A 26,993-nucleotide genomic window follows, 5' to 3' on the forward strand; every position below is an offset into this window, starting at 1 on the left:
ATTCTTTGTACAGGTACCAGCATGAATGTCTTTACATTCAGCTGTAGGCCCAAATCTTGGAACAGATCGAGGGCCTTCTGGGTGGACAATACCACCACCTCAAAAGGAGTGGACCTTGAGCAGCCAGTCATTGAGGTATGGAAAGATCAGGACCACTTCCTGCCGAAAGTAAGCTGCCACTAGTGCTAGAACCTTGAAGACACCCTCGGGTACAGTTATATGGAAATGGATATGTCTTGTAAGTCGAGGAACAAAAACCATTTCTTCTTCTAATAAACGAATTACGATTGCCAAAAAGTTACCATCCTGAACTTCGAAGTTTTGTTTAACCATATTAGATCCAAGATCAGCTTCCAATCTCCAACACTAAGAAATATTTTGAGTAGAACCCTGTGCGGGGAAGCAACCAGTTTCATTGCTCCTAGCTGAAGGAGAGAGTTCACCTTTTGCCTCGGTAGAAGCTCATGAGAGGAGTTTCTGAAGATGGACAGAGAAGAGGAGTAAAAGAGAGCAACAGTGTAGCCTGATGTTATGACCCACAAGACCCATCAGCTCCCACGCCTGGAGGAAAGGAACAAGGCTGTCCCCAAAGGGAGAGAGATGGGCTAAAGAGTGTAACTGTAAATCCAGAGGAGTGCAAGGATCTGAACCCTAGACCAACCACTCAAAACTGCTGTTTAGATGATGCGTAGGTGATCATGGAGGGCAGATGGGCAGCCCTCTTCCTCTGAAACCTGTCTCTCTTTTCTGGGCATAACCTTTGGGCAGTTTGTGACCTACTGAAATGCTTTTTTCTCATAGGTGTATAAATGCCCAGGGAATGTAGGGTAGCCCTGGAGTCCTTCAATGTGTGCAGGGAGTCATTTGTGGTCTCTGAGAAAAGCTTATGACTATCAATGGGGAGGTCCTCTATGGTGCTATGAACTTCTCTTGGAAACCCCAGAAGTTGAAGCCATGATGCCTGCATACAACAGTTCCTACTTCATGGGGGTAGATAATTGTGTCCACAGAAATTAGAGATACTTGGAGAGCCGTTCTAGCCAATAGCTGACCCTCCACAACTATTGCTTCCTGCAGTCACGTGGCAGCCACTCAATAAAAGCTGTACGTTTGTTGTAATTAGTAGAGCTGTATTTGGCCATGATTGCCTGGTAGTTTGCAATCTGGAACTGCAGGGTTATGGATGAGTAAGATTTTCTTCCAAAAAGACTCAGCCACTTTTGGTCATCATAGAGGTTAGATCTTGAAATGCACTGTCTACTCTATTTATTCACCCCGTCAACCACTAGGATGTTAGACAGGGAATGAGAACTAAAAAAAGTCAAAAAGTACTGCTTGCCCTTAGGGATTTTATCTGCCCATTTGCACATTGGTGGAATAATTGCAGGTGTTTGCCACACCATCTTAGCTGGATCATTAATAGGTAGCAGCACTCTGGAAGGTGTTGCCAACTGCAAAATATCTAACAGTTTATGATATCTGATCTCCCTCAAATGGATCTGGAGGTGTCTGCTACCCTTGTAATGAAGTCTGAACCCTGAAGTTGTTGACCATGGAAGGAGGCAGAGGTATAACTGCCCCATCCAGCAACAACAATCAACTGGGAGTCTCGTGAGTGACTCTCATCGCCCGAGCTCTTCAAATGTCTCCCATCATGGATGTACAGGGGGAGGATGTGAAACTTTAGTCTCCATGAAGGATGGTACCAATGGTCTGTGAAACTGCTCTCAATAGGTAGCCCACAGGTCCTAATATGGCCATTGCAGGTGTCCTAAGGAAGCAGGGGCGCAATGCATGGCTGGTGGGTCACCAAGGATGATGGGACAAGGTCCTCTCTGCTAGAAGGGGTATGTAGGAGAACTGATTGGGAACTCTAGGAGACATCCTGCCATGTGGGGACAGCCATTGAGGAAGGAGGAGAGTCCTGTGCCATGGAATGTCCACTTGGAGACAGAGGTCTTGGTACCAAGAGACACTCAGTACCCACCAACAATGGTGATTCTGGTTCATCTGACACAGAGGTCTATCAGGTATCAAAATTGCTGTGGTACCAGAAAGTATCCAATTACCAATGCCATAGTTAAGGTTGCAGTAACTGAAGTGGATGATATAGATTATGATGGGCATGTGACAGCACCAACAGCTGAACGAGATGCTTCAGAGCCAATGGCAGGGTTGAACTCAATGGTATCCTCTGCTTAGCCTCCTATTGGTGGAGGGTACTGGTGCCCTACTGGAGCTGAGCTTCTTGTCCTTGGACGCCCCAGGCTTCATAGGCCTGCCAATATGAGAGGAAGAGTCCTTGGGCTCAACGGTACCCTCAGAGACAGAGAACCTTGATGGGGACCTGGTCTTTTCCAGAGCTAGCTCAGAGTAAGAATCCACAGTCTTCTTTCCAAGAGTCTTCCCAGCAGATTCCAAAGACTTCACTTTCTTAGGCGAAGCATGCCCTGATGTTGACATGGCACTGAATCTGTCAAGGGACAGATATATTAGGGGATAAGGGAGAGAATCTCCTAACCTGGCTCAGAGGATGGTTGCAGGGAGCATGTCATGAGCAACAGTTTGAGCTTTGTCTCCGTGTTCTATTTGGCCCTTATGTCCAGGGCGAAGAAGGAGGAACGCTTCTGTGAGAGATGGGACTCCTCCCAGGCAATGGACAAACTCAGACGGCCTGTCACTATAGCCTCCCAGCAAGAGACCCAGCGTTTGAAACCTGGAGAGCCAAGTATGCTCCACTAGGAGAAGATAATATTGTGGTTTGTTTTTTTCCTTCTCTCTTCCTTCTGGGAGACTATCACCTAAAACTATACTGTACTAAGCACTAACACTAACTTTAGAACTATAAACTATTTAAGTGCATACAAGAAAAGTGAAGGCCAACTACGCTGTAGGTAGAATGCTAGGTTTCTGTCTCAGGCTGAGGTGGTAGAGAAGAAACTGAGGGCAGTTTGCCTCCACACCCCTATTTAGCCTCAGTGTCTGCCATGATAAGGGATAGGGTGCATGCACAGGCTGGATAGACAGTGCTAGCTAGACATCTCTGAACAAGAGAGACACCCCTTTGTTGGGTTCTGAAGGACTGCTCCTGCCAGAGCCCATGTTAGAGTTGGGTGATCCCTGATAAGCTTAAATGGCATGTATGTAGGTTCTTTTATTGTTCTTAATATGTTTTCTCAGGAATGCTCTTATCCAAAGAATAAATAAGCTTGCACAGAAAGCTGTGTGTTAGCTTATCTGTGGGCAGTTAGTCTGCCTTGGCAGACTTGTCAGAGGCAGTGTATCTTTTGCTGTGAACACCACAATGAAGGCAGGGAACTGTTCAGCCTGGGAATGCCCCTGTCAGGAGGGAGAGAGAAGCTGGTCTCCACCCAAGAAAGGCAAGAGCTGGAAACCTGAGAGCAGATGCCCTTGCTGGACAACTTAAGTGAAAAACAGGAGCAGTTGTCCTTAACTTACATTTAATTGAACTCGTGCTAGCCTCTAGTGTGGGGTTTCAGAAACTTGTTCCAGTTTTGTGTTAAATCATCCTATATACAATACTCCTTTATATACCTAATAACTGCATTAATTACTGTCTCAATTTTCTGCCACCTATCACCATTCAGAGTCATTGTCTCAATCTGTATACTAAATCACATATGGATCCACAGTCCCTCCTGCAAAGGGTGATGTCAAATAGCTGGGCCTCTTGTTCAATTGTTTTAGCTGAAGGTTTCTGGCTGATAGGGGACAGGAAGAGGGATGGTAAAATATATGTTTTAAGTGCTCCCAACTCCTATCTCAGAATATACAAAACCATAGAATTCTACACTAGTGAAGAGTATTTATCAATCACCATACCAGGTTCTGCCTTCTGTCAGCACAGTTGTTTATCAATAGGTGCATGTACGTGATTGCTCAAGTCATCAAACTTGGATTCTTTTCTTTTGAATTTTTTTTTCTCACAAAAATCTGTTAAATGCCTAAAACTTTGTATTAAAAAATGTCATAGGGTGTAACTACAAAGGTGTAGCCAGACCTCTGTAACAATACTGTATGTCTTCCAGAGGTGTACGGAACAAGCCGATCCATGTTCTGTCAATATAGTGTCTGTGTTGAACAATGGTACTAAATAAAAGTAGTAAATAGTTAAGAAGCCATATTACAAGTGAAAATAAAAAGGGGAGGGATGGGATGTCAGGGGGGAGCTAGACCTTCCAAAGACTGTTTAAGCACTGTGCTAATGAATAGCCAGACCAGACACAGCAATAGCATATTCTGTCCTTGGAACCTGGTACCTCTGCTAATAGCAGGACATAGCAAAGTGCTCACAGTCACAGATGTCTGTCAGACTAATATATTGGGAAAATCAAGTAGTCAGGGACTTGGCCTTTTTGAAGATAGGAAGTGGCACATTGCTTAGTCACATAGACACACAAAGGTGGTCAGTGCATCTGAAGAGAAGAGTTTATCTAACAAGTCATGACTAGATTTTTCTGAGAGAAATCATTATGATGCTACCAGTTCTGCTCTTTCCCCATTACAGCAGATAAAAGCAGTCTCTCTCTCATAAATAAGCCATTCTTGACTACAATTTTTTTTCCTACAGGGGAATATTTCTGACAACATTCTATGCCTGCTCTTCATGGCCACTCCAGCAAATATATTTATAACAAATCATTACCCTATGAAACTGAAATCCCTGACACAACCTTAAGTATGGTCTCGTTATCACTCTACCCAATACCGTTCTTGTTGTCTAGCTTTTCTGTTCTATCCCTAATTGAAATTCTCAGTAATATCACCACTTACAACAACAGAGGAGGCCATCCTATAAAAAATCTGAGGCATTTAAAAAATATTCCACTTTCCTTTTTATACTATTGTTTGCTTAAAAATTGCCCCCCCCCAAAAAAAATAGTCTATGAGATTACATTTAAGTAGTATAATTTTGCTTAGACAAATGGACTATCCCAGAATTCTATTTATTGTTGAGCTTTTCACCAAGACACCTGATATAAGCAGACTATAACAAGAGACATTTCAAAACAAAAAATTAAGCAAAAACCTCTCCTTTAGTGAGCAAAAGTTTTTTCACCCTGCCATACTTGGATTCTTTTCACTCAAATTTTTTTTCTCATGATTGTTAAATGCCTTATACTTTGTATTAAAAAATTTCACAGGATGTAAAATATTTAAGTGTAGCATTGCTTGAAATTGTTTAAATAGCCAAAAAACAAAAAGCAACTTGACTGTAAACAGTATATTCAAAAACAATCCAAAATCCTATTATAATTTAGCAGACCACTGAACACTTGGAAAACAAAAAACAATCCAGTTCAAATTAAATGCAAACAACGACAGTTACAAGAGCTTCATAAAACTCTAATGTATCAACATAACTCTGATAGCTTTTCTTTCCTTCACTGTCATCCAAACTTTAATTTACACTCTGATAATTGGAATATGTGAAAGATCGACTATCACTGAAATTCATCTAATAATAAATTACATGCATTATTGCTCTTCTATTTCCCTATAGACTATGGGAATTTACTTCCCTTGCCAACGGTCCACTAATTACAACTCCAGTAGCACTTCAGTCATCCTGCACTTCATTCTAAAATATTATCTGGAAATCCCATTAACGTGACTGAAAATTTCAAATGTTAAGTTTTATACATAAAGAGATATGACAATAGATTTATTCTGATTGCGTCTATTGTAATTTCTATTGTTATGATTACGTAACATATTCCTTTTCTCCCCTTTAATATTAACCATCAAGAATCCACTTTTGTTTAAAGACTGAGTCAAATACTACTTAAACTTAACAAGACAAATCCTAACAGAGTGTAGAGCAGCAGGCAAAATTAATGTTATTTTGTGAACTTTAACTGTATTCCACCTGAATCAAAAAAAACAGATTCTAAGATGTCTGAAGCCACAAGCATATATTTCTCAAACTGTGCAACATGATATATTACCTTAACTTTTCCAAGAGGTCTGGATAAATCTCCCAAAATACCAAAGTCAAATCACTACATCTGCTCTCAAAATAGTCAAATGCCCCATCCTCACTGAGGCTAGCAAAATAAAATAAAAGTTTCTGTGTTAAATTATTTGTAAAATACAAAGTGGTAAATAAACATTAGCAACCCTTTTTAAAATTAACAGTCCTCATATTTCTCAAATGCTTTGTTTGATGAGTATCAAACTTCACACAAAACGGTTAAACCTGGTACAAAAACACACTTAGGGTTTCACCCAGAATTATATAGTTTAATTCTGGTTAAGTTAGACAATGAATGCAGGAAGGGTAAATAAAAATCATGCTTTGGCACAAGCCTACAGGTACATCTGCACTACAGTAGCTCAGCTACACTGCCGTCATTGTGTTAATGTAGCATAGATGTTTCCTACATCAGCAGTTTTCAGACTGTGGGTTGGGACCCGAAATTGGTCACAACCTGATTTTAATGGGGTCGCCAGGGCTAGCATTAGATTTGCTGGGACCCAGGGCTGAAGATGAAACCCGAGTTCCGTTCCCGCCCCCCGTCCAGGAGTCATATAGTAACTTCATTGTCAGAGGGGATCGCAATGCGATGAAGTTTGAGAACCTATGTTCTACATCATTGAAGAGAGTTTTTCATTAATGTATATAATCCACCTCTTTGAGAGGCAGTTGTTAGCTTAAAGAAATAATTCTTCTGGCAATCTAGCTGCATCTACACTGGGGGCTAGGTTGACCAAACACAGTCACACAGGGCATGAAATTTTCACAGCTCTGAGTAATGTAGCTAGGTCAAACTCAGGTGTAGTTGTAGCTCAGCCCTAAGACCAACTAAAGGGACTGATCCTGTAGACACTACCATGTGTTGTCTTAAACACCATTAGCACTAAAGTTAGTGATACAAGAGCTTGTGTTGTGTGTATGTGGGGGGAGAGACAGTGCGTTTTGGGGGGCACAGTGTGTCAGCATGCTGTCTTGTAAGTTCACACAGCAGCAAAGCCTCTTCCTCTCTCTTTCACAGACACTCAACAGCAGCATTCCACAGTAATGGCTTGCTTTGTCCCGGAGCAGATAAGCATGCCGGCTGTCAGAAAAGGAGTTTTAAAAGGGGATATCCGCATGCCTGCAGCTGAGTTCAAAACAATGACCAGAGTGACCACTTGACTTCCGAGGATTATGGGAAGTTTCCGGAGGCCAATCACAGCACAGTAATGCAACACATCGTCCACACTGATGCCCCGGGTGTTTCAGCTGGGGCGCAGCAAGCTTTATGCTTCTCGTGGAGGTGGATTACCAGGAAGGCTCCATCTGCAGAGTCCAGGCGCTTTAAGGGCCTTGCCAGTGTGGACACCTCAGGAGTTACGGCCCCCAGGGCTGCTTTAATGCGCTCTAACTTGCAAGTGTAGCCAAGCCCTTAGTGTGGATGCAGTTATAAAGGCACTTTATACTGTACAGCTATTCCTGTACGGGAAGGGAGATAACATTACCAGCATAAATGTCACTTTTGTAACAGTATTATTGTGTACACACTAGACTAGGGCTTTTACCAGTATAACTGTATTGGTAAAAAAGTCATGTGTAACCAAAGTAGTTACACTAGTAAAAAAAAGTTAAGTGTAAACCCAGACAAAGATTTTACAGGATTGATAACTAACAAGATTAACACCAATTTGAAGAATGTGCAATCTAAAATGTACTAATTCTAACAGGCCTTGGTGAAAGATACAAAGGTTCAAGTTTCCAATAAATTGAAGATTTAGAAAATTCCAGCACTTTTAAAAACAGGAGAACTCAAAATTTTAGAGAAAGTGTTTTAGGCAAGATTTTTCTCCAGTAATCATTCATCTCCCTTCCCCAGCCCCGCAAGTTTCCTTGCCCTCTCTATTCTCTCTCCAAGGACTTTTTTTCTGTAAACCAGCCATATGTTTTTCTGTCTACTGTTTAGGTTTCCTTTCCCACCCCGACCTCCCTCTCTCTCAAATATCTCCAAAGAGGTATTGCTTTAATAAGTCTGCACATTGTACTGCCTTTTTGACAGCACTGCCAAACCGATAAGTAACAGTCACTGTTTGTCAGTTTCACATGGATTCTCCTGAATAGTTGTAGTGAACGGAAAATGTAAGATTCTGTGCTGCATTTAAACCCACGAAGCAAATATGGAAAGCTGGATTTTAGATCTATACACACACACACACACACACACACACACACACACACGACAGATATTAAAGAAAAGTGCTCCTATTTAAAACTTGCAATATACAAAAGTGAGAACTTGTATATAAAAGACAAATGAATGGTTTAAAAAATATAACCTAACCCATCACTTCAAGAACAGGTCAACACTACTCCTTTAAAGGACTAACATTAGCACAGTGGGGTCCCGGTACAAGACTGGGACTTTAGGCGCTATGATAATACAAACAAAATAAATAAAATAATAAAAAAATAAAAAATGAAGAGGATAGGTCTAAGCACCTACCTAACTGGAATGTAAATTAAAGTCAACATCCCAAGAAAGTGACTTATTTTACTTTCTAAATATTTTACTATTTAAGTAGCTTACAGAAAAAAAATGTTCTTCAGAACTGATGCATGCAGTATGAGTGAACCAAATAGAGTAACTATCTAGGGCCATGTCTATACTACAAAGTTAAGTTGACTTTATGTCAGTCGACATCGAGCCTCTGATTTAAGTAAGTCAATCTTGCATGTCCATACTACACTCATTGTGTCAGTGGAGTGTATCCTCACTAGCAGAGCTTGCATCAACGCATGGAGCACAGCATACGTATCCCACAGTGCACATAGCTGAGGGGAATTTTCAGTTGGGCTTGCAATACCTTATGGGACCAAAACATTGCCAAAGAGTACATAAATCAAAAGGGGTACATCTCAACGGTGTTGCAAGCACTGGTGGATCACAGGCACTGTTTCACCGACGTCAACATGGGATGGTCGGGAAAGGTGCATGACACGTACATCTTTAGGAACACAGGCCTGTTCAGAAAGCTGCAAGCAGGAACTTTCTTTCCAGACTGCAAAATAACCATTGGTGATGTTGAAATGCCAGTTGGGATCCTGGAAAACCCAGCCTTCCCTTTGCCCCCACGGCTAATGAAGCTTACATTGGCAGCCTGGCACAAGTAAGGACTAGTTCAACCATAGGCTGAGCAAGTGCAAAATGGAGATGAAACGTGCCTTTGGACGTTTAAATCTTGTATTTATTTTTTTTTAGTATTTCTCCAAAGCACGGAGGTTCCAAAACTTCTCAAAAATAATTTCTTAACCAGTTTGTTAACATGGGCAAAACAATGCATTTCCCCTTAATCTTGTTCTTGGAAATGGCTGAAATTTTCGCTGAAATTTTCCAGAAGAATTCAGTCCAAGACAGACTCCTGGCATATGGGATAGTTAAAGTTTGGCAAAATTATAAGCAACTGAAAATGAGGTCCTATAAGAGGAAGAGTCAGGCAACCTTAACTAGAGGTGTTGCACCTAGAATAATAAAACAAAAGGATGATGAAGCTGTTTTTTCCAAACAAAAATTCCACAAACATTTGTCAAGCACAATATTTTTTCCTGTTTTTTCTTTCCTGAAAAATGGGGAAAATATAACTACAATTTTCTTTGATGACACATTCCTTGGTTTTATGGTTTTTTAAAAACAAAATGTTTCCAAGAATGCTAAAACAGAAATACTGGCCTAGTTAATGACAAATTAACTTAACTTCTTGGATCAACATTTCTGACTGAACTTCTTGCTGGAAATCAAGGTGAACATTCTCTCAACAAGGATAATCATCTCCTAGGTACTTTTGACTTGATGGGAATCCCTCCTGCTCCCCATGGTGTACCACAGATCAAAGTTACCTTTGAGATAAATGTGAATAAACAACCTTACCCAATTGTTCCCTCCATTGCATTTTCTCTCCTGTAAATTCCACCCCCCACCACCAACCACCATATGTTGAATGAATAAAGAGCCTTTTCTCCTCAATCTGTTCAGTTTTATTATGCAGACAAACACAGAGAGACAGCAAAGAAAAGTAAGATAACATGGGGCAAAAGGGCTGATAACACTGTTGGGGGAGAAACAAGAAGAGCTTGCTCGCTTACAGATGCACTGTAACAGCAATCAAAGGTGTAGGCGCCTTACAGTCCTTGTACCCTCCTCTGGTGTTGAGCACAAGGGATTTCCCCCCACCTCATAGGACATTTGGGGAAGGAGGATTTAGAACTGGGGGATGATGGCAGCAGGTCCAGCATAGGCTGCAGAGGGACTCTAGTATCCAGCTGCCTTTCTTGAACCTCATCGAGATGCCTCAACATGTCTGATTGCTCCTTTATTATCCACTGTATCTCTTCCAGTGCGGCATGCTTTTGTTCCCTGCATGCTCTCCTGTCCTCCCTGTCCATGTCCAGGTTCTCAGACAGTGTAATCCTCCATGCTCTGAGCTCCATCTTGTCACTCTCCGAGGCACTCATTGAACATGTGCTCCCAAGTCGTCTTTTTCTGCCTTCTAATCTAGGAAAATCTCTGTCTTTGTGCCGACAGACAAGGTTTCAGCTGCAAGGAATGCAAAGCACAATGGTATCGCTGACAGTGCATACATTGTTTCTGGTGCAAAGTTAATTTTTTAATTAAAAAATGACCCCTCAATACAATTGACTGGCAAGAAACAACGTAATCATAACCATTGGCTACTGCAGGAGTCAGTTTGCTGCTCCAGCCATGGTGACAAAGGCCACAAGGCATGAGCAAGAGGTCTTGTGCTGCTGCTTTTGTGAACACATCCTTGGGATCACAGGTTGGAACTTGAGAAAAGCCCCCCTTCCTGTAGCAACCTGGATGGTGCTTGAGGACAGGCACCAGTGCAAAAAAACCCAAAATTGTTTGTTACAAAAGCGGCATCAGGTCAGGAGGGCAGGGAGACAAACAGGAAGCTGCCACCTCCTTCCCTTCTTTTTCAGTGCTGCTTGCAATACACAGTTATCCCTTTCAACCACAACAGCAGCATGTTTGGGAAAGTGTGGTTGTGTGACCCATATCGAACCAAACAGAGGGCGGATTACTAGTTCAGCTGTTTGCGGTTTAAGGCTTGTACTGAAAACTTCCCATTTTCCTCAGGTGACCACATGTGATATCACTCTCTGGAGTGTAACAGAGGTGGCAAAAGAGCAGAGGCTGCAAGCATTTGGCTAAAGACCTGGTTCTTATGCTGCATGCTGCAATGATGCCAGCAGAGTTAATACTGGAGTGGCATGGGAAAGTGTCCTACCATGGTAGACAAAATAAGGCAGCCCTTCACAGAACCTTCTGCAAAGGATTGCAGAGTACCTCCATGACAGCTTCCTAGAGATCTTCATGGAGGATTCCAGGTCAACACCATGCCTCCATAAATGGTCTTTTTCAGAGAGCATCTTCTGCGTAGCTAGAGTGGCCACCGATACTCGTTACACCAACTCTTTTGTTCATATTAAACAAAGAATAGCAGTTAGATTTCAAACGTGTACTTACCAGGAGGTGCCTTTCCAGAATCTTGCTCCACCGTGAACCGGTCCTCTGAAGGAATGGGCTCCAGGGTTAAAAACAGTTCTTGGCTGTCGGGGAGAATGGATCCTCCACTTGCATGCCTCACATTCTCCTCTTCCTCAACAATATCCCCCTCGTTGTTGCTACAGGTCACCCGGAGCTCCAGGGAGGTATTCACGGAGCATTTTGGATTAGCATTGGAGTCACCACCGAGAATCACATGCAGCTCCTCATAAAAGCAGCATGTCTGCGGGGTAGAACCAGAACGACTGTTCACCTCCCTTGACTTCTGGATTCTTGCTGAAGCTCCTTTATTTTCACATGGCACTGCTGCGTGTCCCTGGTGTAGCATTTCTCCCCCATGCCCTGAACAATCTTGCCATAGATACTAGCAGTTCTTCTGCTGGATCGGAGCTCTGCCTGCACAGACTCCTCCCCACACAGCAATAAGATCTATCACCTCCTGTGTACTCCATGCTAGAGCACATTTTTAGCCTTGAGTCTCCATGATCAGCTGTGCTGGCAAACTCTCCATGCTGATCAAATAGGAAATGAAAATTCAAAAGTTCCCAGGGCTTTAACAGGGGAGCAGCTGTTTCCTGTGTACCTCGCTGATGTTCAGTGGAGTTGAAAGAGCTTTCTAGAGCGGTGACAGCAGAGCACTGTAGGACACCTCCTGGAAGCCAATTCATTCAAATTACACAATGCACTGTCTACACTATCCCCATGTCGACCCATGGATGTCGAATCAAAACTACACCTCTCATGGAGGTAGAGTACAGAAGTCAACTTTACAGACCACTTAGGTCAGCAGAAGGGACTCGATAGTGTAGACACATACATTATTAGGTCAACTTAATGCTGCTTATGTCGACCTAAGTTTGCAGTGTAGACCAGGCCAAGGTTTCATTTGCCAAGGAACCACATTTAACAACTTTTAAATATACTAACATATAGACTGATCTATTAACCTTGGCTAATGAAAACGGCTCATTTCAATTTAGTGAAAACGGTAGATTACGGAGCCCCAGGGGTGGAGATCAGACAGGGCCAGCAGTAGGTGTTTTGTGACCCAGGATGGAAAACGTTTTTGGTTCCCCAACCACTCAATAGAGGATTTAGCACCCCCAATACTAATCTGGTACCCTAAAATTTGGGTACCCAGCTGGCCACCCTGATTGCCTGCCCCTAAAGCCAGCCTTGAGGCCAGCTTAAGCACTGTTGCAATGAACATGAACCAAGGACAGAATCCAACATGCGTCCCAACCCAGCTGCCCTCCATTACTGTGTTCCGACATCTTCCTCCTGCGTCTGCTGAAGACTTTTACTACTCTCACTGATCCTGAAATGGCCACAACTGTAAACAGCCCTCCAGTTACTTCGGTTACTCTCTCTTCGATGGTCTCTAGAGCCACAAGCAGTGAACTACAGTAAAAACAGCTGCTGCTGCTGCCGCCGCCATCTGACTAAGGGAAGACAGTCTGGCCAACCTCAGTTCCCTTCTGTACTGTAAAGGAAAGGGGCAGAGGCAAACTTTGGAAGCTGGCCTACTTATTTTCAAAAGAAGGCCAGTAGCAAACTCCTCAATTTTCTCTTCCCTCCCTTGAATGATCTCCGTCTCCATCACATTCAACCAATGGCAATGATTCAGCAATGAGGCAGTCAATGGACTTGCTAAAAATTTGTGGCTCAGGTCCAAGTGAGCATCACAATGGATGCAGTGACAGTGACTCCAGACATTCAAAACACCAATAGGTGTGAGGAAGAAATGAGGAATACAGAGGATATCAAAGTAGTACCCAAGTGAAATGGCACAAGACTCATCAGTTTGGATATTTAAAAACAAGAGTGAATTTACACAAGAGCCCAGTTCTTGCAGGGAAACTAACTGGATGACTCTCCCATTCCCAACATCTATGTTAAGTGTTCTAGTGACGTGATACTCCCATATTGACATGCTCAGCAGCCTACCTTGTTGATATATGCTTACTGGACATCCAATATGGAGATATTATTTTAATGCACCGCGGTGAATTAGTGAGATATAACTGTATTACACTGCTACCATTGTGGTGGTGTTGGCACATTCATAAATTAGGTTCCTCCATTCAGTCACTTAATATACTCTAATTGGGTGCCTTAAAGTTAGGCATCTTAACCCATATTTATTAAGGTATGTCTACACTACAAGCACTACCATGACAGAGATGCACCAATGTAAGAGTTCTTCAATCAATCTAGCTGAATCTACAGTGGGAGCTAGGTTTTCCACAGTCCTAAGTGAAGTAGCTAGGTTGACATACATTTTAAGTGTAGACCACTTCACAGGAAGCTAAACATGTATAACTTAAGTGCCTAGAAAAGGAATTTGCTGTGCTGGGAGACCCTGTGAAAAAACAGAAACAGACTTCTATTTGCTAAAATATGACTGTTGCGTGGGTTAAGGTATTTGAATAACCATCTTAACTCTTCATGACAGAGAATCATTGTGTTTGAACAATTCACAAATTACAGACTGTTTACTAATAAATAACTCACTTCTATAACTCATGTTTCTGAACAAATTAAGCTACACAGTTGTGAATGAGCAATGCTATCACAACAGTGCATTTTCTTTAAAATGTAATTAGTGTACAAAAGATCACACCAAACAACATTCCCACTTACTTATGAACTGGCAATGATTATTACCACCTTCATTACATCAGGCCAAGTTGCTTCCAGAGGAAGAACACACAAAGAATTTAAACTTGCGACAAAGTGAAGAAGCAGAAGCAGCAGAATGGAACAGCTTATCCTGGAATGTTATCCAGTAATCATAAGTCATTCATGTTTAAAAGTTGTGAAAGATTTTTTTTCTTTTAAATGTAATGTTTAGTTTGCTATTTAAAGTAAAGAAACTTTTAACATTTTAAAATATGCACAAGATTTTTAAAAATCTGCCAGGGGGTAAAAGGTGGTGCTATATGTCTATTGATTCAACACTACACAAGTTTTGACAAATCTATCCAAATTCCAGAAATACTGTTTAACTCCAGTGTTTTATTTAGTTCTTGCAATTTTTATCCAAATAGATTTAATATACTTTTGCAATACTATGTTTTAATCTTATAAGAAATTAGTGATCAAGGAAAAAAGCATTCAGTGCTGCCACTTCTCACATCTTTATGAAGAGTGTCACAATTTTTTGTACATTTCTTAAAGCCCAACCTCTAGAAAATTATGATCAGGTAAGAATGTCAGCTTTCATTTCAAAACAATTCTAGGCCTAGGTTGTGGAGAAAAACTTGAAAACATAACTGGAGACCACCATGAAGGCTCAAAAACCCGAAGACAAATACAACAAATTCATTGCTTATTTTCAGGGGGAGGGGCAGTGTTTTGGGGGGGGGGGTTTGGTTGGTTGGTTTAAAATTATTAAATTAACAACAACAACACCCACCCACCCACCCAAACACTCACTCACTCAATTTTGGGAGGAATGACTATTTTTAAAATGTTCTGGGTTAGAAACTCTCAAATATATACTGGAAAAATATAGTTCACATGAATATCATATTCCTATTTAATAAGTAACAAATAGAAACGGAGACTTAAAATGTAATTCATTGATACACACATCTTTTCATTGGCAAATCAACTTCTATTACTTTTTTTTGTTGCTGTGTTATTGTCCAGTTTAAAAAAAAAACCTACAATTACTGAAACAGTCATGTTCTCTGATCTCATCATACTGACATTCAATCACTAGGGTCTCACAAGGAAAGTTGGTGGTACAGACAAACTTATTTACTATATTAATTAAATGGTCTATTTAACATGGAATATCAATTCTCTAATCACATCTCATTTGAACTTCTTATTTCAATTAACAACTCTAAAATCTACCAACAGAGATCCTACTGTTCTAGGATCATTAAGAACATTTTCATTATCTGTCAAATGAGGGAGTAAGAGGCATAAACTGCAAGCACTCTCAGGAGTAGGCCTCTATCCCTACTTAAGAGATGATTAGGGAGTAAGCAGCAGTAGTTCTCATTAGTTGCTTAGCAATGAAAGTCTTCCTATTTAACAAGAAATGAAACAAAGCAAGAGAGGTGTTGCCATGCAAATCAATAAATGGATAGTCTTTCATCCACTCAAGGGTAATGTGTCCTCCATTAAATCTAATCAATCTAGGTTAGGACATTGATGGGGTAACTCAAGGAGGAGGTGGAGCAGGAATAAAGTAAAGATATATACACAATATACAATGTACTATGTATACACATATACATATGTAGCACCTCACAGAACATTGAACGTCCTGTGTAGTTATATATGCAACTGTGATCATTTTCATTATATGTATATTTGAAAAGAAATTAAGGGAAATGTAAAACAGTGAACTTCAAATATATTATTTTCCACTCTATTGTTGCTTACCCTTAATAATCACACACACACACACACACACCCCCAAAATAGATTAGGAATTTAAAATGGAAAAAAACTACAATCTGAAATATGTCGGTGATTTACACAAGAATAACCCAATAGTTTATAATTAGTAGTGAACTTTTACAATAGCTTTCCCTTCAATAATTTAGTTATAATGCATAATGCAGATTAAAATTGTCGCAGCCCTAAGACCTCGATTCTAACATGGTGTCTGCATGGCCAATTGTCGGTCATCTAAAGGTCACATTGGTACCATGTTCAACACTGTGGTGCTGTGTGCTACCTTTAGGTGCGGTGTGCAACATTATAGTGCCGTGTGCATTTTTCTGCTCTTTTTGCCTGGTCACCTAAGGGTCAGGCTAGTGCTGTGTGCATAATACCGGCATGCTGTGAGCAAAGGGATCCAATCTGACCAATTGTAGTTCAGTTCAAACGGTCAGATTAGGGTCGTGTGCAAAACCATGCTAGTGTGCTGGGTGCAGCTTCTAGTGTGCCATGTGCAAATTCTATCTAGGTAGAGGGAGCCAACTCGGAACCTGGAAGGTGAAGGAGCTAGGGATCAATCAGATTTTGACAAGTGTAAAAGAGCCTTTGAATAAAACTATGCCTCGTGCCAGAATCTGCAGGAGTATCCACATACTGACTGAAGGACCTGATCAACCCTTCAGCCAGGGGTCTCCTCCAGATATAGCCAGCTCGGGACGTGACATTTACTTTTCAAAGTTATCTTCTACGGAATCGATATGCTTCTGGTGTCTGTACTGCTGGTCAACTGCGCCTGGAATACGGTACTTGCTTCCTAATTTTCTGTGAATACTCTGTGCTTTGCTTAGCTTCTTCTGTAGAACTGTATATATATATTTGGTGTAAAGTTGTGCATATACAGTATATGAAAGCTAAATTGTTGTAATTGCTATTAGAGTAAGTTGTTATATTTTGTAGTGTTTGGTAATGTGCACAGTTCATTTAATTTAGTGTATTAATTTTATTTTTTAAAAGAGTAGTTAACTTTGAATTATCTTATTCTTTGTTAATGGATGTAACGAGATTGCTTCAAATTGTGTGAATGTTCTTGTTCTAATAGTACTGTTAGTTGGTAAAAGTGCTCCTCCCCAGCCCAAGTTGTGGTTTTCTCCCTGTTAATAAATGGCCACGTGGTGTTTTGAAGTTTCAGTTTGTCTGGTTTTAATTTTCCTCTCTCAATTAAAATTCATCCGAACCAGGGACGGACAAAAATAAAATGATGACAAAAATTATTCCTGGATATTTACAGCTTTTATACAAAACCATCCTTTATAAAAACAGTCTTCAGTAGTTATGATCATAATAAGGATTAAATTATAGTTAAAAGATAACAGTATAATATAGGGTATGCCCTAATTCTAAAATGTCCAGCAGGCCTCAGCCTTGCCATCTGATCCATTAGAGACTCCTCCTACATCTCCAATTGAAATTTTGTCCGCATAGAGTCCCGAGTACTACAGAAGTTAATGAGTATCTACACAAATCAGATTGCTGGATCAGGACCTTAGTTTGTAACATTGGTCTGGATACCTTAAAGTTACCATTTTAAACATGTGAATAGTTTTAGCTGTAAATAATACCCCGCCACTTCCCTGCCCATATATATTTAAGGGAATGACCTGTTATATATTTACATTTGCCAATTATATCATTCTCATACACCAGATGACCATTCACATACTCAAATGTAATTTATTTATCCAGCTAAACTGTTATACTAAAATGCAGATATTTTTCTGAAATCATAACCAATTTGTAATTAAGTATTGTACCAAAAAACTTACCTATGTATTCACAAACGAAGACTACAAAAAAAGGAGTAACAAGGTCGTTTATTCCCTGAACATATCCACTTGCTGGATGACGTATTGCCCAGATAAACAAAATTCGTTCAAAAATCTGAAAGAAAGTTAAAGAAACTCTGAAGCAAGGAATTTATCAAATGGTGAGAACATTTTAAACACGATATTTGAAAAGCATGAAGGACAAATTTAAGATCATAGACAATAACTAGCACTAAAAGTATGCATACGGAAGCATAAATGATCACTGGTATTCATAATTAACTGTCAACATTAATTAAGTTTCTCAGCTATTTAAAGAAAGCACTTTCAGGATATTAGCACATGTTAAAACCAACCTTGTATATAATTCAGTTATATTAGTAACAAAAGAGAACTTTTATCACTGGAGCTTTTAAAATAAAAGTAAGATCCTCCCCCCTTTGGGAATTTTACATCACCTTTCCACAACCCCCCCACCCCTCCCCCACACACACACATACACAATCCCTCTCAAAGATAAATATATTACTAAGAACCATACTTTGTACTTTTCCAAAATAACAAAAGGTCTATTCCAGGAGTAGGCAACCTATGGCACATGTGCAAAAGGCGGCACGCGAGCTGATTTTCAGCGGCACTCACACTGCTGGGTCCTGGCCACCCGTCCAGGGGGCGCTGCACTTAAATTTAATTTTAAATGAAGCTTCTTAAACATCTTATTTACTTTACATACAACAACAGTTTAGTTATATATTATAGACTTGTAGAAAGAGGCCTTCTAAAATGTTAAAATGTATTACTGGCACGCGAAACCTTAAAACAGAATGAATAAATGAGGACTTGGCACACCACTTCTGAAAAGTTGCCAACCCCTGGTCTATTCATACTTCTGTGATAGGTCACTGCAGATTTTTGCAATAATTCACCCCCACACACACACACACACACAAAAAAAGCTTGTCTTGCACTGCCCTTCCAGAATATGTAGGGTAGTGAAACTTAAATCTCTGAAAACTAGGAAATGTAGAGTCAAGGCAATGTCTCCCACATCACACCCCAAGAGAACCTTAACTCTGCCCTCCGTGAGCAATGGCCTAACAAGTGCTTGTGAAAGACCATAGGACTGTACCCTTCCTGAGCATGTTGAAGACAGCGGAGGGCATGAAGAAGAACAGTGTGGGGAAACAAACCTTTTCTTGACTAGGATATAATTTGAGTTTAGGCAGAGTTTCACAAAAACAGGCTAGATAAGCCCAACCTACACTCATTCACTTCGCCTACTTCAGAAGAACCCCCTAAGACTTGCCAGATGTTAACACGTTCATTGTTGTCCTAAGGATTTTCTTTGGTTAAGTCCCAGCTAATACTATGTCCTTAGCAGCTCTGAAACTCTAAAAGCTTTTAAAAACATTCCTAAATGGCCATTGTGATCGTAGTCTCTGATCTCCTGCATAAATCCAGCCAGAAAATGGGGCGGGGGACAAGAATTCCTCTAGTTGCAGCTGCACCTCTGCCCAGATGGCAATGTGAGCTCTGGCAACTTGCTTCAACTAATGTCAGAATCAATACTGCCACATCTAGCATTGTGAGGGTTATTGGCAGCACATGAAGAGGAATGGTGACTGAGAAAATTGTATTGGACAACACAGCACAAAAATGCAGAAAGTGGCAGACTTTGTTAGGGATAGGTAAGGTTTGGTTTTGTCCCAGTGCCTACTGCTAGTTCTAGGGGGCAGAGTTAAGGTTATGTGGATGTGTGATGGTGGAAGGCATCAGCTTAGCTCTGTTTCATAGTTTTCAGAGGTTTAAGTTTAGCTCCTTACTCATTCTGGAAAGGCACAAACAGCTCTAGGCATTAGCTCTGGGAGTTGTGAACTATTTCATTCAGCTCAATGAGTGTTCTCATCCCTCCATGCCCAATCTCAGAGCTTGCATGCCTGTGCTATGCACTGAGTATATCCATTTTAATCTTCCCACACAAGCATGCCTTTTCCCAGTGCCCAGACCATACCTAGTGCTTCCCAGCAGGAACTGAGGGAGCTTCTCCCAGTAGATAACCCTCTGGCTGGGACCCCTACACTTATAGACTCATAGACTCTAGGACTGGAAGGGACCTCGAGAGGTCATCGAGTCCAGTCCCCTGCCCTCATGGCAGGACCAAACACTGTCTAGACCATCCCTAATAGATATTTATCTAACCTACTCTAAAATATCTCCAGAGATGGAGATTCCACAACTTCCCTAGGCAATCTATTCCAGTGTTTAACTACCCTGACAGTTAGGAACTTTTTCCTAATCTCCAACCTAAATCTCCCTTGCTGCAGTTTAAGCCCATTGCTTCTTGTTCTATCCTTAGAGGCTAAGGTGAACAAGTTTTCTCCCTCCTCCTGATGACACCCTTTTAGATACCTGAAAACTGATATCATGTCCCCTCTCAGTCTTCTCTTTTCCAAACTAAACAAACCCAATTCCTTCAGCCTTCCTTCATAGGTCATGTTCTCAAGACCTTTAATCATTCTTGTTGCTCTTCTCTGGACCCTCTCCAATTTCTCCACATCTTTCTTGAAATGCGGTGCCCAGAACTGGACACAATACTCCAGTTGAGGCCTAACCAGTGCAGAGTAAAGCGGAAGAACGACTTCTCGTGTCTTGTTTACGACACATCTGTTAATGCATCCCAGAATCACGTTTGCTTTTTTTGCAATAGTATCACACTGTTGACTCATATTAAGCTTGTGGTCTACTATGACCCCTAGATCTCTTTCTGCCATACTCCTTCCTAGACAGTCTCTTCCAATTCTGTATGTGTGAAACTGATTGTTCCTTCCTAAGTGGAGCACTTTGCATTTATCTTTATTGAACTTCATCCTGTTTACCTCAGACCATTTTTCCAATTTGTCCAGATCATTTTGAATTTTGACCCTGTCCTCCAAAGCAGTTGCAATCCCTCCCAGTTTGGTATCGTCCGCAAACTTAATAAGCGTACTTTCTATGCCAACATCCAAATCGTTGATGAAGATATTGAACAGAGCCGGTCCCAAAACAGACCCCTGCGGAACCCCACTTGTTATACCTTTTCAGCAGGATTGGGAGCCATTAATAACTACTCTCTGAGTACGGTTATCCAGCCAGTTATGCACCCACCTTATAGTAGCCCCATCTAAATTGTACTTTCCTAGTTTATCTATAAGAATATCATGCGAGACCATATCAAATGCCTTACTAAAGTCTAGGTATATCACATCCACCGCTTCTCCCTTATCCACAAGGCTCGTTATCCTATCAAAGAATGTTATCAGATTAGTTTGACACTTGTACTTGCCTCTTTGTTGTCATTTTCTACTTGGCAACTAGACCCTCCCAAATCAGCCCAGCCATCCAGGCCACCATACTGAGGGTCATATCCTAGCCACATTACTGCTCCAAAACTTTCCTAGGAGAGGACTTGGGAAGATTACATTGAGGGTATACCTGTGGTGTTCTGAGCTTTCCCAAAATTGCACACACCATTCAAAACAACTCCCTTGTAGCCCAAACATCTAGCAATTGGTGGGTTGGTAGGACTCATGTGCACATCACACAAATCTCTAGAGGAAAAGATTCAAACTCATAGGCCTTGGCCATCAGGTGAGTACATTATTAGGTAGGTCACTCGAAAAAGGAGTTCCTTAGAAACAATAGCTCTCAGAGATACAAACTGTCTAATCAAGGATCCTAAAGCCTTTATAATGTAATAACCTTTGAAATATTTCTAAACTGGTCCTTGAATATTGAGCTCAGAGGTGGTTCAGTAATATAAATTTTATGAAGGTCAGAGCCTTATTATTTTCCTTGTCTGCATTAAAAAAAAAAGTGAGAAAATGTTTCAGATTCTTACTAGCAGCTCATTGTATGGGGTTGCATCTCAAGAACCATTTGACCAAGTGACCCCAAACCATGCTCCACAAACTCTGAGGCCGCATTTACACTATGGGCACTACTATGACACAGTTGCATCACTGCAACTATGCTGCTGTAGCTCCATAAAGTAGACAATTCTGACCTCAACAGAAGGGTTTTTTTCCCTCATCATTGCAGTGAGCCCACCTTCCCACAGCAGCTAGGTCGATGGAAGAATTCTTTTGTAGATCTCACTATATCTACACTGGGGATTAGGTCAGTTTAACTACAGCCCTCCAGGGTGAGAATTTTTCACACCCTTGAGTGACAAAGCTAGGTTGATTTAAATTCTAAAGTGCAGACCAGGCCTAAGCCCCTGTTACAACATGCTAAGTTTCAAGATGACCCCCCTATGGATGTGGGTTTTAGAGCACTTTGAACGTAAAAATCAGGTCGTCGTCGGGAAGCTATATCTCAGTAACCCCCTTTACCAATAACCCCACACTTGCCCCATCCCTGGCCCTGATGAGGAACTGCAGCTTTCAAAACAATCTAGGCATATGGATTTTAAAGTGTTTTAAAATACTAGCTCAAACAAAAAGTTCCGCTGTTGAAGAGATCTCTGCAGCTTCAGTCTAACCTGAAGTAGAATGCAGGTAATTGGCACAGCAGACACAAATCTGCAAAGGGAAAGACTTGGATTCACAGGTCCTTGGATGGCATTTGGTTTTAATATCTACAAGCATATTGCGCTGAGGCACCCACTGACTGATATCAGGAAAGCCTCTATACACTCTTGGTCACCACAGAGCAGCAGTCTTACAGTACACGCACAAGTCACTTTCTCTAGTGCAGACCCTAGGTGTCCAATAGTTTATAGATCCAATTCAATCCCTTAAGAACAATATAAAAAGTGCTTGCTCGGTGCCGGACACTAGCCGAAATCAAACTTGTTCAGGCAATATCAGTTTTTATGTCTTTGGGAAGAGGAATAAATGTAGACTAAAAAAAAGGTACAAAAAATGAAGGAAACAGTTCAGATAAAATGCTCAAATGACTCCAAATTTGCACTACCAACACCACCTCACCAAGGCATAGCAATTTAATACAGTGTGAGCATACGTGTGAATTTTAGAGCACTTAGAAAGCTCATCAAAGCCTTAACAGCTGACATTTCAAATTAACTCTTGTGTGATGAGGGCAGCCCCATAATTAAGCATATTAAATGGAAGACAGAACTACATACTACATCTGGTTGGATGCATATGGATAATATGAGACACAAACCAAGTCATCTGAGTTTTGACAGTGTAATTTTTTTTCTTTTCTGTTTTCATAAAACTCGATTTCCTGATTTCATCCAGAAGCTGAAGTGCCCTAAATGCTACTAGAAAGGCTATTTGACATAAGCGTCTACTATAGTACTAATTGTGACTCTAAGAATCCCTAAATGCCAACCGGCAAAGGGTTCACTGTTCTGCACCTTCTGTTAGGCCTGACAAACTTACTATACCTAGCACATTGCTGTCATATTTATCTGTAAAGAATATTATGTGATGACTTCATAATTATTGCACTCTGTATGTACCGATGATATTTAAGAAGTTGTGTGTATGTACTAAAACAAGTTTTAAAACCAGTAACTCAGAGAGCTAACAAACCCGTATCCCAGACAAGAGATAAAATATGTACCTCCGTCAAATGTAAATTAATCATCATAAGTCAACACAACAGAAACCAATTTGCATAGGACAACATGAGGGCATGAAATCAACATGAAGTCACCAGGTATTAGAGAAATTACATTAGAGATTTTTATTGACTCTGGGTATAAGAACAATGACTTTGGGGAAATACAGGAGAAGGGCAAAATGATATTTTTATCCATCACTGAGAAAGCAAAAAAGGACAGCACCTTTTACATCCAATAACAGTTAATCCTAGCCATTCTCAAACTGTGGGTCAGGATTCCAATGTGTGTCATGAAGTCCGAGCTCGAGCTCAACCCCCACCAGGGACAGCAGGGCTCGGGCACCGGCCCTCTCTCCCCTACACGGGGCAGTGGGGCTCAGGCTCTCCCCCAGGCTCATGTAGTAACTGTTGTCAGAAGGGGGTCACGGTGCAATGAAGTTTGAGAATCCCTGTGCTAGGAGATTACTTTAGGTGAGAAGCTACTTTAGACAAGGATTTTAGCCTCTTAAAGCTGAATTTAGACTCTAAGACGCCTGTTGTCCTTTTTGTTTTATATGTAACCATTTCTCTTTCTATTATCCTTACTTGATATCTCTTAAATCTTTACCTTTAGTAATACTCATGATTGTTTCAATATAAATATATCTCCATGATGTAGTGTTATAAAGGACACAAACCTGAGTTGTACTAATCAAGCTGTGTGTGTACTGTTTTCTTGGGAACAGCAGACCTGGTAATTACTGGGAATGCCCAGTGACAACGGCTGAATATTACAGGAGGATGCTTTCAGATGCACTTGGGGATAGGCATGCACATATTGTTAACCTGCAATGCAAAGTAAGGGCTGGCAAAGCTCTGAGGAGATTGTTTGGGTGGCTAAAGACTGGCGGTACCTGGGAACAGACATGCAGTTAAGCACCAGCAAGTCTCTCCTTCATTGAGACAAGAGGGTGAACAAAGTGTCTCAGAGTCCTGGGCACCCCAAGCCAAAGCATCACACTAGTCACCATGGAATCCATTCTCACAATACGCCTGATTAACCACATGGCAGATTTCCAACTTGATTCCTAAACCAACAACCAAACTTTGGAATACTGATCTGAAATTAACTATAGAAACTTGTGAGATTTGCCCATTACATGCCAATTCTTTCTTTGATATGAGTTAACGCATTAGTATCGAGAACTATATGCATGTATCTAAAGGAGACTATTCAATCATCTTAAACATTATCTTTGAATTTCCTTACTGTAATCACATTAAAGAAATTCAGGCCTTGAATAATTTTCAGTAGGTTTTCATCATATAGTTTCATTTTGTATTAACTAGAATTAGAAAGAAATGGCAAAAAGTAAAAAAAAATTCTTGCCCCATAAATTGCAAAGTTCCTCTGAACTACATTTTTTTATATACCCTGCACATACATGATAGACTAAAGTGTCTGAAGGAGCTTTTACAACCAAAAGCTGTCAAAATCTAATTAAATATTTAACACAGACAAATCACAGAAAGAACAGCCATCATGACTAAGACAATTCATTTAAACCATGACTATAACAGTTATTAAACCCTCAAATATGATGCTAATTACGAATACGTTGACCAACAATTGTAGAAGCTCTGGCAGAGGTCCTACAGTTAGGAGAGAGAGTATAATCTTGCTCCCTGTCTTACGGGCCTTGTTTGATTCGCTACTCCTCCATCCGTGGATCTTCTATTTTAGTTCCCACTTTAGTCAGCAGAACCTTCACATGACAATTTCCGGTAAAAGTAAATACAGAAAACCCATGAGAGAGGAGGAAATATTCCATGTTTACTTCCACACAGTGCCCAGGAGGTAACTTTTTCTTAATCTATAGCCTTTGATTGTGTAAATACAAACATGGACAAGAAATAAAATGCATCATTAACAGAGCCCATAGGGAGACAGCTTGGGGATAAACTCAACGAGCAGCAACAGATACAAAAGCAACTACAGCATTCACTTTTGGAGACAGACAATGCCATTGTAACCCACACACCTTCTGGGTGTGGTGTTCTGTCCCATCTAATGCCACAGAGACCACTTAGAGAGCAATTAGCTAACAGCCAGTTGGCTTTTAATATGATCAATATCACCAGGACACACTTCAAGATTCCTGGGTCCTATACATGCCTATCACAACATATGGTGTACTTCGTTCACTGCATCAAATGTTCCAACAACTATGTGGATGAAGCCAGTCAATCACTATACTCTCAAATGAACTCTAACAGAAAAATGGTAAGACAAAATACCATGCAGGCAAAAAATTTTCACAAAGCGGTCACTCCATATTTGATCTCTCAATCCCAGTCAAAGGAAACCTTCACAACACCTTCAAAAGGCAAGCCTGGGGACTTAAATTCATAACTCTGCTAGACATTAAAAACCATGGACTCAGAGACATTGTTTTTATGGCTCATTACTACACCCCCCCCACACACACACTTCCTATTAACCCTCAGTTGCCCTCTTCATTTTAAGTGGTCTCCTACACCATGTGTGAACCACTTATGCTTAATCACTCCCAATTTATATTTAGCTGAGACACTCTGATTATCTTCCACAGACCTGAAAAAGAGCTCTGTGAAGCTTGGAAACTTGTAACTTTCACCACTAGAAGTTGGTCCAATAAAAGATATTACTTCATCTACCTGGTCTCTCTCATTATCTGGAATCAACTCACGTATGACTACACTGAAGAAAAAAAACAAATGTAGTTAATATATTGTAACTCATACTTAAGAGTGTGCTGCCTGTTTAAGCAATGATGTTACCTGCCAAAGGACCATCAATAGAAAAAGCCCAAAACAATTCTTCCTGTGTTTAATGAACATACAGAGCCCTGGTCTACACTAAGGGGGGCGGAGAGGGGAGGAGAATCAATCTAAGTTACGCAACTTCAGCTACATAAATAACGTAGCTGAAGTTGACGTACTTAGATAGACTTACCGAGGTGTCTTCACCACGGTGAGTTGACTGCTACCGCTCCCCCATCGACTCCGCCTGTGCCTCTCATGGAGCTGGAGTACAGGAGTCAACAGGAGAGCACTCAGACGAGTGCTCTAGAGTAGACACAATAAATCGACCCTTGCTGGATCGATCGCTGCCCACCGATCAGGAGGCTAGTGTTGACATACCCAAAAGATTCTGAAATTGCTTTCAACAATGAATCCTTACTGGTTAGCAGTACCTATTAAAGTTCCGTTGACTTACATGATTTTCAAACTTTAGTTGGCAAAAGTGAATTAAAAGTTGTATTCATTTTAACCTACAAGATATCGCTCCTCTTTATGGTAATTTCTACTAAACAATAATTAAAAACGTTTTATTCTGGCAGCAGCCACTAGTGCTGAAGTTGAGTCTGTCAGCATTTTCATTACACCAGCCTAATTTCAAAGGTTGTAACTCAGCTCTAAAATTTCCCTCTAGACTGACTGTTAACAACAAGCAATAGCCTAGGAGAAAACCATTTTTTACATCTTTTTTTTTATATAAATTCACATGAAAAACTCCTTGACCACACAAAGATAATAAGAACGCAACAAAAATTATGGACTGGCTTTTTGTACCTAAACTCTTCCACTTTTAAAAACGAAATGTTACAGTCTGTTTTTTCAT

The 26,993-nt window shown here is 40.7% G+C and overlaps 1 protein-coding gene across 7 annotated transcripts in view; it reads right to left on the reverse strand.

Moving 5' to 3' along the window:
- TBC1D22A (TBC1 domain family member 22A) overlaps nucleotides 1–26,993 on the reverse strand; it is a 458,897-nt gene that overhangs the window by 317,555 nt on the left and 114,349 nt on the right. For all 7 annotated transcript variants that reach the window (XM_030549252.1, XM_030549251.1, XM_030549254.1 and 4 more), the window contains exon 8: nucleotides 17,780–17,894. In XM_030549252.1, the coding sequence (XP_030405112.1) occupies nucleotides 17,780–17,894 (115 nt within the window). The remainder of the gene's footprint in view (nucleotides 1–17,779; nucleotides 17,895–26,993) is intronic.

The sequence above is a fragment of the Gopherus evgoodei genome, chromosome 1 (genome assembly GCF_007399415.2).
Source record: "Gopherus evgoodei ecotype Sinaloan lineage chromosome 1, rGopEvg1_v1.p, whole genome shotgun sequence".
Taxonomy (NCBI): Eukaryota; Metazoa; Chordata; order Testudines; family Testudinidae; genus Gopherus; species Gopherus evgoodei.